General features: G+C 31.9%; 1 protein-coding gene across 3 annotated transcripts; it reads left to right on the top strand.

The window, feature by feature from the left end:
- LOC133194090 (ras-related protein Ral-A-like) lies at positions 1-15947 on the top strand. Of its 3 annotated transcripts, XM_061330051.1 has the most exons (6): positions 7-81; positions 696-871; positions 2138-2346; positions 6128-6302; positions 12526-12647; positions 13396-13458. In XM_061330051.1, exons 2-5 carry the CDS (start codon positions 764-766, stop codon positions 12625-12627), a joined length of 594 nt encoding a protein of 197 aa, XP_061186035.1. In that variant the 5' UTR covers positions 7-81; positions 696-763; the 3' UTR covers positions 12628-12647; positions 13396-13458. The 3 variants fall into 3 exon arrangements, with proteins under 3 accessions (XP_061186033.1, XP_061186034.1, XP_061186035.1); XM_061330049.1 differs by lacking the exons at positions 12526-12647; positions 13396-13458 and adding an exon at positions 11033-11212 and having other exon boundaries at positions 1-81; XM_061330050.1 differs by lacking the exon at positions 12526-12647 and having other exon boundaries at positions 6-81; positions 13396-15947.
- Positions 15948-16721: the final 774 nt, after the last annotated feature.

Below are 16721 nucleotides of genomic sequence, written 5' to 3'. Positions count from 1 at the left end.
ATTCGTAAAGTGCTGAATATTTTTAAATAAGTACACTTTAAATATTTTCTCTGGCATTTGATTTGTGATTAGGAATACAAGGTAAGTAAGAAATAATGAGCAGCTTTTTCATTCTAAGCGACATCAAACCTTGTCTGTCAAAAGTCAAGCAGGTCAGACAGGAACTGGGAGAAAAATCAAAACAAATCTTTTTGCCGGCAAAAAAATTGTGATATTATATTTTCGTAATAGTTTGAACAAAAAATTGTAGACTCTTTTGATAGAGAAATAGTCACATTTAGTAATCATCTTATTCTAGATAGGCAATAAGCCATAAATTTGACATGTGCATTTTAACCATGCATCATCAATAAATTGTCACACCCAGATTGTGATGAGCCACTTATACATAACACGGAAATGCTTATTTGTTGTCATCAGTGACGAGTATCCTTTAAAAAAAAAGAATGAAAACAATAATGTGAAAATATAATTGCTACAATATTTATTGTTAACTGACGAGGGAAAAATCATAAAATTACCATCATATTAAAGGTGAGTCATTCAGTGTTTGTATGATTCATATACTAGTAAAGCAACATTTTGTAAACTCCATGTGATGTATAATAATATGATTGGATGATTGCAGTAATTTATGTTTCCCTTGTTCTTTTTGCTTAATTTATAAAACTGTTCTTTAATATTATATTTTTCAGAGACTCCTTCTGGTGGATAATACACCAAACCAAAAAAAAAAAAAAGAGGAAAAAGAAAAGAAGTTAAGATGTCGAAGGCAAAGACTCAGCAACCACAGGTTATACACAAAGTGATAATGGTAGGGAGTGGAGGTGTGGGAAAATCAGCTCTGACCCTGCAGTTTATGTACGATGAAGTGAGTAAAGCTAAGATTTGGTGCTCTACAATAATGTGTCAGTTCAGCAGTTTTATCAGTCAACATTTATTGGAATGTATGAGCTTAAGTAATTGTGAGTGACATTGCTTTCTGCTCGGGAAGCAACCTATCTATATATTTATATAGAAAGTACTACATTGTGTAGTTGAGGTTTTACGAGACTGTTTTTACAGAATAGCAATGATTGGGAAGGCCTCTAAGGACAAAGGGACTATGGTGCCAATGTTTAAATTTTTTTTCAAAATGAACAGGCTATCTATAGATTATGAAGGGCCATTTTGAGAAATAATGAAAAGACTTATTAATATGATAAACACAATATAAGCTTTTATATATATTATTAATTACTTCTTATTCTTCATGCAGTACATGTAAAGAAATTTTTAACCCACTTACAACCCATATTTTTGGATAATTAAGGTCAACATTTTGATTGAAGCATAATAATTTGAAAGCAGTTAGGTACTATATCTTCATTGTTGTAAAGTGTTAAATGTGACAGGAAACAGTTTACTGGTAATTATTTGGAAGAGTTAAACCATTGAGATTTGTTGTATTAAAAAGAGTGCATTAAGAATGATAGTAAGACAATTGGGCGAGTCGTACATAAAATATTTCTTATGAACATTGTCAAGACTATAACCTACCACGGATATTTGAATACGCTCTTTGATGCAATGACTGATTGATTTAACATGTCATTTTTCATCTTTTTGGTGGGACTATGGCATATGGCACAAGCCCTTCACAATCACTGCAATAGAGACAGTAAATGTTCTATTAACTTACTGTTATTTTTCGTAAAAGTATTTTTTACCTGTCCAAAACTTGCAGGTGATAGTCCTGCCAGGGGCTATAAGTATTAAGAACCTGGGTTATGTCTTCAAGGGCGAAGACAATTTAAGGAGGGAGGAATGTAATGGTTTGGGCTGTGGATATCGGCCCGGGTAGCTCAGTTGATAGAGCACCTGACTAGTGATGCAAGGGTCCTGGGTTCAATTCCCGGTCCAGCCTACATTTTCTTCCTTCCTGTTACACACTTATTGATAAAAAAATGAGGGTAAATCATATCGAATGGTGGGTTCCTTTAAATGTGTTGAGCCCTGAATAAAGACTAACAGGGTTTTTGATTTTTTGATAATAAATTATCTTTCTGTGCTAAAAAGATTTTTTGAAAAGCATATCAGACTGTAAAATGAACTGTTTTAACTTTTTCTGCAGATATCTTATATTGTCTTTCTGTAGTTTGTTGAAGATTATGAGCCAACAAAGGCTGATTCCTACAGAAAGAAGGTAGTGTTAGATGGAGAGGAGGTGCAGATTGACATTTTGGACACAGCTGGTCAAGAGGAATATGCAGCAATCAGGGACAATTATTTCAGGAGTGGGGAGGGATTTCTGTGTCTTTTCTCTATAACAGAGCAGGAATCATTTCAGGCCACGGTAGATTTTAGGTTAGTATGGAATGTTCATATTATATAAGATATACTGATAACAGTGCACATCCCTAACATGGAATATCATTATGCGAATAGTCGACCTAAGAGTACTAAACACTGTGGTCAAGAAGTTAACATGGTTTAGACTTGTTTTTAAAGGTGAATTTGATGTAACCAACAGTTTTTAAGTTTAATTCCATCCTCGAAATGTCAGGGGTCCTGAGTCAACACGTTGCCGTGGGACCTCTGGCCAATTTCGTCCAATATTTTAGGGCTTTCTTCTCTCATTGAGAAGCACCAATCAAATTAAAGCTTCCATAAATAGGTAGATAATGTAAAAAGAAAGGATTCAGTTGACACCTTAAACGCACGTAGTACAAGTACTCCTACAAGAAAGAGCCTTGCTTAACGTCCCTATGCTCCTTATATACGTTACGCGGCGCCAAGTCAAAAGTAACTCGCCGTGAACTTCTAGGATGCTAGAGTAGTGATACAAGCTGTTTATCAGAGAACCGCTTAATACAATTGGTTGAGAAATAAGAAAAACAATCAAGATTTGAAATTTTTCAGAAAGACGTCACTACAGTCAGCCCATGAAATATTGAATGAAATGAGCCAGGGGTCCCACGGTAGTCTTGGTACCCCTGGCATTCTGAGGATAGTTTCATTCATGAAATTAAAGTTTAAAATGGAAGTTCAATAACGGAAACGAAAAACAGGAAAATGAACCAAAAATTGATTTAAAAATCACAAGCAAGAAGTCTATTTCCTTGACTTATCAGGCAATTGAAACACATTTTTACAGCTGTTCTCCAAACTTCAGCAGAAATTCAAACATTTTGTTGAACACCTGTGTTGTAATCTCTTGTGATAATCAAGCTATGGATTCAGATCTATTAGAAATGCTGTGGTGTTGTATATGGATAATTTTTATGGTTACATAAATCAGTTACATGCTGCACTGAACTGAAAAAAAAATCATCAAATTGGCAGTTTAAAATAGGTCAATAATGTCATCTGTCACATCTGAGAACGAAACAAATGTACAGGCATCTTTAGGTATCCAAAAATAATGCCACTTCATCTTACTTCCCTATATAGACTGAGTATTTTATATCATAGCCTTTGGGGTCAAAGTTCTTGAGTCCTTTATTTTACATTGGAGAGGGAAATTACTTGTTTTGATATATACTTATTCTGGAGGGTGTAATGTTTATAAATAACATTATTGGTACTGATATGCATTTGCATCCAAATTGTGTTAGACCAAAGTTCATTTGTCAACATCAAATATAAGTTGAACCACTCCAGTTTTATTTATAGATTTATTTCAAAATTGCTTAGATCCTATTCTGCTTTAGAATGCATGATATGAAGAAAAAAAGAAAAGGTTTGAAAAAATTATTCTGATTTTACTTATTCTCTCAAAGCCATTTTGTTTGTTTTCAAGTTTTTTAGAATATTTGTCAATCTGAATCTTTTTGGATTGTCATATGTGGGGTGACCCTCATACATGTATAAACATACAGTCAAATCTTGCTACCTCAAACTAGATGGGACAAAGACAAAACTTAGAGATATCAGAGGCTTTGAGATATCAGCAATTTTTTTTCTACCCATTGGGAATGGGTCCAGTACCAATTCAATTGGAAAAAATAGTGTCGAAATAGAACAAATGGGAATTTTCTGTTATGTCAACTAATGAAATTTATTTCACGTTTATTCAAACTTCAATACCTATTTATTCACGCTTTAAAGAATAATCAACAAATATTCATTGTTTTACATATTAAAGTCCCTTGTTCTCACATTGTCATGCTTTCAAGTTGTCAAAAATGTAAGATACTAGCATGTGTCAACAACACGCATCCTGCCATATTGCCACTGATCTCTACTTTCGATTTAAGAGAAAATTAAACATTTAGATACTGTACGTGTACATAAATTGGCATATTCAAAATTTAGTGCAATCACTGGGAATGGAGTTGTTGGCTAAATCATGAATTAGCGCTATACATGTCCGTGCCGTATATTGTATTTATAAATGATTTCTTAGCGGTATTCATGAATTAGTGCATCGTTGTCTGCGCCAAAACCGCTAAAATATGAAGCCCACATTTTTATGTACACATACAGTAACCCGTACAATGTTTCATATAAAAAGAATAAGGATATCACACTCTATTCGACAGCAGTTGAATTGGGAAATTTTAGTCTCAAAATTGGGGAAAATTAAAGTTTTTTGGCATTGGAAATGGTACCGTTTACTGGTACCAGTTATATAAGGAAGAAAAATGCTGGATACTGAGGGTAAAATACTTAAAAGAATAAGCAGTTAAGACTTCAAATTCACTTTGACATATCCATCACGCATTCGAGATATCATTGTTCAAGATACTGAAGTTCAACTGGATATACATGTATAACTTACAATTTCTTTTGCTGTGGTAACTTGGAAGAGAAAGTAAGGAACAAGTTTGAAAAACTAGTTAAATGCTTAATGTAAAAACACTAGAAAACAGAGAAGAATTTAATATCACAATTGTGCATCTATCCTTAGTTTTAATGAAATACATATATGTATAGTTAACACACATCCTTAACCTGATAATGTAGTTCTATTCTTATTCAAGTTTTATAGAAATTTTCATTCATCACAACAATGTGGTTTGAAAATACATTGTAGATATATATCCTACATTTTTAGGCAGTTTGTTTATGCAGAGATTCCCAAATATTTTTCCAAGCTGATAAAACTCTTAACATTCCATTTTTATGATAGATCAGATGATATTCTTTAACACATGTTAAATACAGGCTTCAGAGGCAGTCAGGGCTCAATAAACTTATTGTCTGTTAGAAATGGCTAGTAAAAAAATCAAGTGTTTGAACATCTGATCTCGTTAAAGAACAGATCATTTAAACAAGGTATATTGTACATGTAAATGCTAGAAATCTTTGTCTGCTTTTTGGAGGATATAAAATTCTACGAACAAAAATAAATGAAAAGATTAATTTATTTTCTGGAATTGGTTCAAAAGAATAAGGAATTTATAGATTATTATAAAACATGATCCATTGATTAGACTTTGTAATGTACTTCTTAATTGATACAAGAATACCACCACATAGTGCATGTTTTAAGTTATATAACATTATCAGGAATTGCTTGAAAGATTTTTTGGACTGGAATTCTTTTTTTCTGCAGTTTGAATTTTCTAAAATATTTCTAATTACTTATGTTAAAAATGAAGTGAAATGGTATGTCTTGAGAGAGTTACTAGTTACTGCTTAAAAACCTATTGTTTGTTCATCAACAACTTTAACCTTGGTCTTCTTGGTAGTAACTTTTGAACTATATGAGATAAAGATTTTGTATTTGGCCGAGGTGAAGGTCAAGAGGGATCAGGTCAAGGTCATACAGGAAGGGTCAAGGTCAGATCAATATTGTCACAATCACAATTGCAGAGTCTGAGATACCTGCTCTATCATGAATGATTCATGGTTAATAACATTTAAGTGTTGTCCCTAAGACCTGGGGGGCGGGGAATTTCCCTGCCTATAATGATGATATCCCCTGGCTACTCTGGTATTACCCCTCAACCCCTTGTTAGGGGAGGAACCCCAGACCACCCTCATACTTTTTTGATGCCCCCTCCTATTTCAGTTCTTAGGGACTACCCTTACATGTAGATCGTAAAGTTATCTACAGTAATTGTAATCAGTTTAATATTAAAAAAATAAATGATAGCATTAAAAATTTCGAATCATATTGTTTTTATTGTATATTTTGTAGGGAACAAATTTTACGAGTAAAGAATGACGACACAATACCATTTCTCTTAGTGGGTAATAAGGCGGATTTAGAAGACAAGCGATACGTCAGTGTGGAAGAAGCTCAAGAGAGGGCTAAACAGTGGAACGTACCTTATGTAGAAACGTCAGCTAAAACTAGAGCTAATGTCGATAAGGTAAGGAAAGTATACCATCTAGAGAAAATGTTTTAAATGAAAGAAAATCGAGCTGTTGAAATGATCTAGCATTTCTGCAGCATGAAATTTTGCTTGAGTTCTTGTGAAAAACATTTGTTTGAAATTGTCAGTCAAGGAAGCATACACAACACAGAAGCAAGGACATGAATAGGCTTTATTGTATGGAGTGACATGCACAGGGAAGTCATTGTGTTTTATAGAGTAGAACACTGGAAATTGATCTGCTGTTGAGTCTAAAAGGAAAGGTAGAAATACAACAGGAATAATGGCTATAGATTCTAATTTCAGTAGTTTGTGATGGAAGGGATTTTATTTTTGATCTGTCCTGCAGAGAATGATGGTTAAGTAATAAGTCAAGACCAGTGGATATCTGTTAAGGTTTTACCAAAGGCCAACATGCCCAAAAATTTATTTTTACAACAGCTCCAAAACTATGTGAGGTATAAAGTTAAAACATTTACAGTTTATAAATGTATCATTGATTAACAGATAGAAAGTATCACTTGAGAACAAATACTTAAAGAAAGTATTTAACGAGAAAAATTCTTTAAAAAAAATGCATATATTTTTTAAAAATACACCTAATTAATTCCGTACTTCTAGTGAAAGCCATCATTGCAGAAACAATATATGTTTATCTATGAAAAGCAAGTTGGACTTCGATAGTCTCTGGAAAGTTGTTTTCCCTGTTTATTTTGTCCAAATATTAAGATTTGAAACCGAAAGTACATTGCAAATGGCGGATTTTATAGGGTACTTGTCTTTATACATGTCATGCTTTCAATAATAGCCTTTCAGAGACCATTCACGTCCAACTTGCCCTTCATTGATAAACATATATTATTTCTTCAATGATGGTTTTCACTAAAAGTACAGAATTAAGCAGGTGCATTTTTTTAAAATATGCAAATTTTTTGAAATTGTTTTTTCTCAAAAAATATTTTTTTTTAAATATTTGTTTTTAAGTGATACTTTCTATCTGTTAATCAATGATATATTTATAAACTGTAAAAGTTTTAACTTTATACCTCACATAGTTTTGGAGCTGTTGTAAAAATAAATTTTTGGGCATGTTGACCTTTGGTAAAACCTTAATATCACTGCTTCTCTTGTTCTGGTGATTATTGTAAAATTGAAAACAAGGAAGATGGTAGTTGCTCAAATTTCATACTGGCATTATCAATTAGTTTAAGCTACCCCACACAATATAAAGTAACAAAATATAGAAAAGGGCTCTGAGGGTGTTACATTAGGATACAACATACAGGCATTATGAAGGAGATTAGGCTACCCCTCACAATATAAAGAGAGAGAATATAGAATAGGGGCTAAGTCAGGAGAGTGTTAGATTAACATACAACCTGTGAATGGTTAGATACCGTAATTGTTCTTATTTTAGCAGTAAATTTTATTTTAGCGCCTTTTGCCCTGGTTCTTGTCCACTAATTCAAGTACACACTAATTATAATATAGGATTTAAACAAATACATGTATAGAAGATTGTCAAATTCCTAAGATTAAAAATGTCCAGATTGCAAGTTATATGTATGACTTCAGTTTTTCCTTTCATTGTGTGGAAGACATCGAAATCTTTGGAAAATAATCCAGCGATAGGCTTGCCTAGCATTTTTCCTGCTCAGATACACAGCTGGCTCTGGTCTTTGCAACCATTGTTTGCAACGTTGTTTTAGGTGTTGTTTGTGACATCATAATCGCCGCTGCATGCGCTCTGACCCTCCTATGAAGGCTTCAATTCTGATGAAGTAGTGTTATGAACCATTTGCATTTGTATAGATTTTACAAGGACAGTAAATAAATATATAATGAAACATGTTGTTTCACAAAGAATATGTAGATAAAGTATGGAAATATTTGATTCGATGATGGATATAAATCTAATCCATGAATGACAAGCCTAATACATGTAATAGATACAATGTTCTTGAAAAAAAAACATGCATCCTGGTAAAGGAAATGCTTATTTGTTAGCTGTGAATTTTTTTTTTTGTGGAATAATTGAATTAGTTTAAATCTGTCCCTAGGCTTTAACAAGCAATGGATTATGCTGGCAAGTGTAAAGATGTCCATTAATGAAGACATTTATGTCCCCTAACCTGATTGTGATTTATATATATGCTGGTTCAGTTCAGCAGTGACCTGCTCTGAATGTCCCCTCCCTTTATTTGGGGACTTTCTGGACAAAATGTGAAGCAAATTAAAATTGATTTATCCATGTACAATTTTCATTTTCATTTGTCCTTATTCTCTCCTTACTCATTGTGTCTCCTAGATATTTAGTCGACATCTTAAACTTTGATGACACAAGCAGCAAAATATGTAATTAATCAAAATAAACATTCTACAACATTACAGCAACACTGTATTCATTGGAAAAAAGACGTGACCATCATAAGTATTTTTCTTCCCCACATAAACATAAATAAATCTATAGGTTTTATTTATCACATGAATGTTACTTGCGTTAACATACATTCTGTAGGCCCTTCCTTTCATTTTAAGTATTTTATTTTTCTGCCCTATAGGATAAATTTGTACAATATTAGGTCCCATGTTGTGTATATTAATAAAGATTTCCCAGTCATTAAACTTGACCACTGTAAACCAATAGGATTAGGAAGGGAAAAAAAACCAAAATGTATTTAAAAGAATTAATGTGAACAAAATACACTACGAGTTTATTCACTTCAAAATTAAGTGCCTTGATAATACTGGCTTTTTATGAGGCAAAATGTGTTTAAGGGGGATTTTGTGCTTTGCTATTTATTTTTCAATGATACATGTTTGTAGCTTGGTTAGTAAATATTGGCTTTTGATAACACCAAATTCATTTGTGTGCAAGTTCAAAAGAACATATGTTTAAATGTTTTAATGTCTGTTAATCATGTTTTAAATATAGACCTTGATAGTTCCGTTTATCTAATGACATAATTTTTGAGAGTGTCTATCAGTGTATACTTGTACTCTAGCATCAATATTGAAACAAATAAACAAATTGGTTTGGAAACAAGTTGAACCAACAATTAAAGAATCCATCTCCTCAGTGCACTGAAACAGAATTTTGTAAACATCAGTAAGGACTTCCTTCCTTGTTTGTGTAAACATATATATGTCTTTTCTTTTCTTTTTTAAATTTTGGCAGTGTTGCTGAGCATCATTTAAACTGTTAATAAAGCTTACAGGTGTGAAACAAAAACTAGATGATAGAGATTTTCTCAGATATATACCTCAAAGTATAGTGATTAATGATTTTACCATGGAATCTACTGATCATTGCAGTCATTTATCAGTTTAACTCTATCTTTCAACCAATGACCATGATGATTTCCTAAATTTCTTAATCAAACATGATACACAATGAGATTCATGACTACACTGTGTATGAGTGTATACAAGTTGTAAGAAAAGCAGGATAAAAGTCCGAGCCAAATTTTCCATTTGAAGGCAGTTGTTAGCCCACTCCCTGTATTAATTTCCCGGAGATCTGTAGATTTAAGTTGATGATTTCTTGTAGGTGTTTTTCATTGCCTGATTAGCTTCCTCAGACTGTTATCTCTCATTGCATGCCCGTCTTATCACAGAGTCTATGAGGTAGTGCAGTTTTCATTAGAAGCTAATTTAGGGAGTGATTTCCCATGCATGGGATGGGGGCTTCTTTTCTTGATTTAGAACACATTTGCAATGGTTAGATATTTGTTTGTAATTGTGGAAAATTAGTTATACCACATTGAACATGCAGAAAAGCTTTTGAAATGCTCACATGGGCATACCAGATTTGAAATAATGTCATAATTTGATATGCATAATAAGATTTTCAATTTTGTTTTCTTGATATAGTAGTGTATGCATTATTAAAACATTCTGGTATAAAGGTTTTTGATTTTCCCAGTTATTTAAACATTTCCAGGGCTTGGATTTTTTTTTTTTTACATTAGCTGTGAAAACATTCAGGTGTTATAGAAACCTAGGTTTTCTTGTGTTTTCCTTGAAATCTGTTGAGCTGAACATTCTGTGATGTGCTGTTAGACACAGATAAAGTGCATGTCTAACACAGGTGTCTGAAGTCTTTCAGTATGTGAAGTATACATACAAAACAGCTGTTAAAGCATTCTGCAAAAAGACATCAATTTTATAAAGATTGATTCTTTGAATTTTGACAAAAATATAAATATTGCAGTAAGTACTCTTAAATGTGTCACCCAACACATCTTGTTGCAGTATGTAGTGGACAGTAGGCATTTTCTTATAAGAAGACATTCTTCACACTTTTTTGTTGTGAAATTAATGTGTAAAATTTCCTACTCTTACTTGGGCACCACATGAATTCTGTTTAGATGATTGCTGGCACCTTTTCATACATCTGTATCACATCGTTTAAACAAAATGGATAAGATATATTTATAAATAATCTAGGAAATGGCATTCCATTTACATTAGAGGCAATTATGAAATGGATTTATGTGATAAGAGTGATCTGCAATTTGATAGAAATCCAATTATTGATAACTAGAGTTGTCTTTCTTACGTGTATATGATGTGTTAATGTGCGGTTATGAGGAGAGAGAGATAGAGATCTACTGTTTTGTAATCGCAGAGTTAATATAAATATGTTTTCTCTTTAACTATTGACACTAATGAATATTTTTACTCCTGATAATATGTAGACACTTTTTTATTCTTTATTTTGACAGTGTTTTTATGATCTGTTACGCATGATCAAGCAAAGTAAGTCAGGTATGAGGGTGGGGACAATAAATCGACGTATTACCCTGCCTACACAAAGGCAGGGGGACAGGAAATCAAAGGACGTGACTCCTAGTGACAATTCCTCCAAAGGCTGTTGTCTGATCTTATAGCATACCCCCCAAACACTGGAACATAAAATAGTGGACCCTGTGTTGAACAAAAATGAGATTTATATCATTCACACATGTGTTCTCTGACATAAACTTCATTGCAACTGAAGATATGTAACTTATATACCGGAATATAGAAGTGTAGTATATTGTTATGCATATATTGATCTTGACTATTGTGGAAAATAAACTGTTAAAATGCAAGAGTAAAGCTCTTGCAGTTGATATAAAAGTTTTGTCAAGAAATTCCAATGTACCTTAATTAGATATTCTAAATTTTGTGAGAAATAAACTGAATGTTCTAAAGTTGTGTAATATGCAGAGGTTTGAAGCTAAAAGTAAATCTGAAAATATATAACGATTGTTTCTTTGCCTAAAGCTTGGTATTTAATGTGAAAGATACTAAAGTCCAATATCTCAGGCAGGATAAAGACAGAAGTAAATAAAAAGACTTGAATTTAAAGCAGTTGGCATTCAAATTTGGATTTAATTTGATAGCTGCAACACAAGTGAAAAATCTTTCCTTGTTCTAAGATAGCAGACAAACTTTGCACAAAGTTTTTAAAGTCATTTAAAAGTGTTTTGATGCCAAATTATAAGACTTGTGGTCCATGGACTTCTTAATTTATTGCACAAATGTTCCATCATTAGAATATAAACACATGTATTATACAGACTTATTTTACACTCGGGTATCCTCACCAATGAATCCTGCTTGTTTTCTCACCTCATAACAATACCTTAAAGTTTAATAATTTCATTAAGAGTGACATATATTATCAATAGTTTAAGTTTTGCTTTAAAGATTTCAATTCATTATTGAAAGTTATACATTTCAAGAATAATGAATGAAAGTAACTTAATTGAATCAAAAAATAAAGTTCAGTTCTATACATCATTTATAATGATCCTTAACCCCCCCCCCCCCAACTGTTTTCCAAATTCTGCAACAATAAACCAAACACTCTTATAATAATACTACACATACTCAATCCCATGTCCCCCTAAAGCTTAATTATTTAGGTAATGAAGACTTAAATTAAAGGTGAGAATTTCATACAAGGTAACTTTTCTCATATAGTGTTTTGTAGCAATACAAGGAACATGGCTTTTGACGTGATTACACATTGCTGCAGTATATTTATCCTAGTTCTATATATTTATTTGTAAATAAGTAGAGTTTTAAATTAAAAAAATGGTACTCTACAGCCCAAATTTACATCTTCATGTGTAAATTAATCTTGAAATAAAGTTTCTATCATTTTAAATTGATTAAAATCAAATTCTTTACCTTACACTAAATCAGTGATTGAATTGTCCATTTTCAGGTGTTTTATGACTTAATGCGAGCCATTAAAGAAAAAAAGGCAGCTAATGCTCCCAAAGAACCCGTCCCAGAACGTACTACTAAATGTTGTGTGGTCATGTGATTGTCATGTGATCAATTTTGGTAAACAACACACTTGGAGATTCTTTGGCTCAATCCTCTCATTTAGTTCTATTTTGCTGCCATGCTATACCTTATTTATAAAAGTTCATGTCTGCTATAAATAATGAGATAATATACTATATTTTCAGAATACCGCATGTTCTACTTTTTCATATATCATTTGCCATTGAACTCCGTTCATTATGATTTCCTGATGTTTTTGCTTTGGTAATGTTAAAGTATTAGATAAGTTTTCATAACTTTGAAAGGTCATAAAAAGGACTACCTGATATATTACATAATTTTACCTGTGTTATATGTACCATTGTGTCAATTACTATATATATATCTTTTAAATGCCATGTAACATATATTCCCACTTTCTGTCCAATAATACAAAAAATCTGGTATCTATGCCATATGATCCTCTTTAATTGTGAGTGATTACAATAAAATATTGTTTTAAATTCTTTATAATCATTTACCAACATTGTCCATTTTGCACACTGCTTTTATTTAGCGATGCTTTTTCTTATATATTTTTTTTAAAGGGAATAGCAGTTCAGTCAAGATTACAATAGATTAAATTTTTTTTTAGTTTCTGCTATGGTCTATCTGCTATGGTCTATGACTAAAGAAGTAATCTATAAATATAACTGGGTATAATAACAAGAACACAAAACATGACCACAAGTGGTCATGTTTTACCTTAAGCTTATCTGTTATATAGTGACACTGGTTTTAATACAACCCTTCTTTATTTTTGTAGGTATTTTATGATTTAATGAGGGCAATAAGAGACAGGAAGATGGAAGCAAGCCGACAGACCAATGGTAAAACTAGTAACAAAAAGAGCAAGAAACGAAAGTGTACCATTTTATAACCATTAAAACTCGACAAATTTCACTCCAGACATTGGTCTTGGTCCTTGTCTTTGACGTACAGTTATAAAAAAGCAAGGAACCATATTTGACCTTGAGAGTGCATTACAATCTAGGACAACTTCAAGGACAAAGGTCATTCAGATGTTGGATTTATAGTTTTACTCAAATGGATGCATATTTTATTTTGCAAGTATGATTTAATTTATCACTATAGCAGTGCAAATTTTTATAATGTATAATGTCATAATGATCACAAAAACTTGTCAATCATAATTCATATGAACTTTATTCACACATGTATAGCTAGTTTGTATGGAGATAATGCTTTAAATATGTTTTTTATTAACATGATATTTGAACAGTCTTCATCTGAAAGAGATCATTACTGTTTTATACATACAGTAACATTAACACAAGTTATGAATCATCTTGATTGCATGTGCTTTGATTTTAATTCTATACTTTGAAACATATATTGACTAGCTGGTTCAATTTTGGAGATTTTAATGTACATGTATATGTATGCAGAAAAATAGCATTTCTGGTTTATTTCATAAAGGCTCAGTACGATAAGTTCTTTAAAAATGTTTCTGAAAGGAGAAATATGCTGAGATTTTTACTCTGTCATAGTACATATATATCTTTAAAAGAGAATGTTAAGAGCATTTGTTTTCAAATTAATGGTTCAATCTACATACATCTATTATATAACTTATCTTGAAAATGTTTGCTAGACCTTTGCCTGAAAAATAATAAGTTACGGTTTTCAGATAAATGAAACTACAGATGGACAAGGGTATCTTTACTTTATTATTGTCTTAATATCAGGGACATGTCGACTTGAATTGACTGTCCCAACCTTCTTCTAGATATCAGTCTCCATATCTGGAATTCTCTGTTTTATCAAAGTGAGATACCAAGATTTGTCTGTAGTTCTTGGTGTCAGGAAGAAGTCTGGTTTTTATGGAGGCATTTTGTTTGTATGTATACAAGGCATATTCTTTGCGTATGCAATGTGTATTTTTTTGTTTGTATACGAGGCATATTCTGTGTGTACACTGTATACAATATGTATTCTGTTTGTGTGTATACAAGTGTAAAGCTTAAACAGAGCTTTTTTTAGCTCACCTGAACAGAGAGACTTGTATGAATCTCTTGCAAAACATCCAGTTATCTAAATTTTGCCAGGTACCAATATTTTACATAAATTGTAATTCTAATGTATATTGTTTATAAGGTAGACTTTAGTTTGCTTCACAAAGCCTATTAAATTGAGCTTACACAGGTATTGTATACATAGACAGTGATGCATTGTCATCAAGCAAGAAAATTCTAAACTCTACCTCCATAAGAACAGTGATGGTCAGTTATTAATATTCAGAAAGATGTAACCAATAACTGAAACAATTCATGTTACATCTGCATGTATTAACTGTGACTGTATAAATGATAATAAGTGAGTTTTACCTGATGTTTTAACAGTTATATTGTATGCTTCTTTTCCAAACACTAATTTTGATGCTTGTATAATAGGAATACCCAAATATGTGTAGTAAGGTTTTGATATAAATAATAATAGTGGGCCAAAACCATGTTTGTAAAGTTCTTGTGAGAACTTCACATTAAATTTGCTTGTATATTTAGTTCTATTGTAATTATGGTCTTATCTTGTATATTTACCTAGCTAATGTAATTTATTGGTTTTTATCGCATGTCGTGCGATAAATTACATTATAATATTCGTTGCATGCACTTGTAAGAACTTATTTTTTGTTAGTTCTTTATTACATTCATGTATATATATACAGCAAGTGTAAGAGAAATACAACATGAATATGATTTCTAATGAGTTATGCTGACATGCTGAAATTTGCAGCTTATTCAAGCATGTGTCACCTTTAAAACTGGAATCCAATGATGGAGAAAACCAAAAGTCTGATGATACTGGATGTAGAGAAGCTCAATCTGTTTGGAAGCTGGATCTGATATACTACTGTTTAACTGATTAAGTTTATTTGTTATTTTGTTATATACTTAGTTGTAACAATGGTTTTTACTTTTTAGTTGCATAATGTCGAAAGGCAAACTACATTACATTGATGTAAAGAAAATGGTTCTTTTTTTTTTTTTAAGTCAAGCTTTACCGCCACATTTAACCGGAGAAGCGAGCAGGAGTATTCAATACACATTCAGACTCCTCATGGTACACTTTTGATTTTTCCGCTTGTGTTTACAAAAATGTTACTTAATGCGCATGTGTACAATTTTTAAATCCAACAGCAGTTCTATGCTGTGAATTGCTGTACATGACCTCATTATCAAATCTAGTGGCTTTCATGTGTGTGATGTTTCAGTACCTATTCGTTCTTTATAATTATTATGCCTTCAATATGCATCTAAAATGTACTGAAAATAAAGACACCATTATTTAACTGTATGATCATGTCTTACTGTTTGTGATAGTTACACAGAACACTTTATTCCCAGGAAGTTTAGGGCACCAAAAAAGTGGAAAACTCATTGCAACATGATTTAATTAATTTCAAAAAAAATCAACGACAAAACAAACACAAATCCTAACTTTTGAACTGATTAAAATAATTTGTATCATTTAGACGGTATACGAATTTAACAAACTTCCTTATATAGTAATAAGGAAATAAAGCAGTATTAAACAACTTCCTTGTGACAAGGTATTAATGACTTATAAAAAAAAAAAGGTATCGCATTCTGAATTTAACATTAAATGCATCTTTATTCATGGAAAATTCAATTTCATGTTTTGTTTTGTTTTGTTTTGTTTTTTTGTTTTTGGTCATTTGAACTGAATTGAAAATAGTAATATGAAAAGATTTTAGCAATATCCTTATTCATTAAATCATTCATAAAGGTATTTAAAAGCTTTAAAGCTTTTTCTTCATTTCGCATTTTTCCAGCAAAAACAAAACAAAACAAACAAAAAAGGTGTTTTGTGAAACACTGATGCCTCCGTATGGCAGCTTATGGGGAAGATTAAAGTTTCTCAAATGCAATTCAAAATCCAAGGAGAAGAGGTCAAAAATGTTGTTACTCAAAGAAAGGACTTGTGTCAATATGAAAGCCCAAGCACCAACCATTCAAAAAGTTATGGTCAAGGTTAATATTTTCTAAAAGTGAGTCAAATCCAAGGTCAGAGGGTCAAAATTAATAATATGCAGGGGAAGACATTATC

This window comes from Saccostrea echinata, unplaced genomic scaffold, assembly GCF_033153115.1.
Source record: "Saccostrea echinata isolate AGI-Se365-2 ecotype Australia unplaced genomic scaffold, CSIRO_AGI_Sech_v1 ptg000028l, whole genome shotgun sequence".
Classification (NCBI taxonomy): domain Eukaryota; kingdom Metazoa; phylum Mollusca; class Bivalvia; order Ostreida; family Ostreidae; genus Saccostrea; species Saccostrea echinata.
This window is presented reverse-complemented; position numbering and strand designations above follow the sequence as displayed.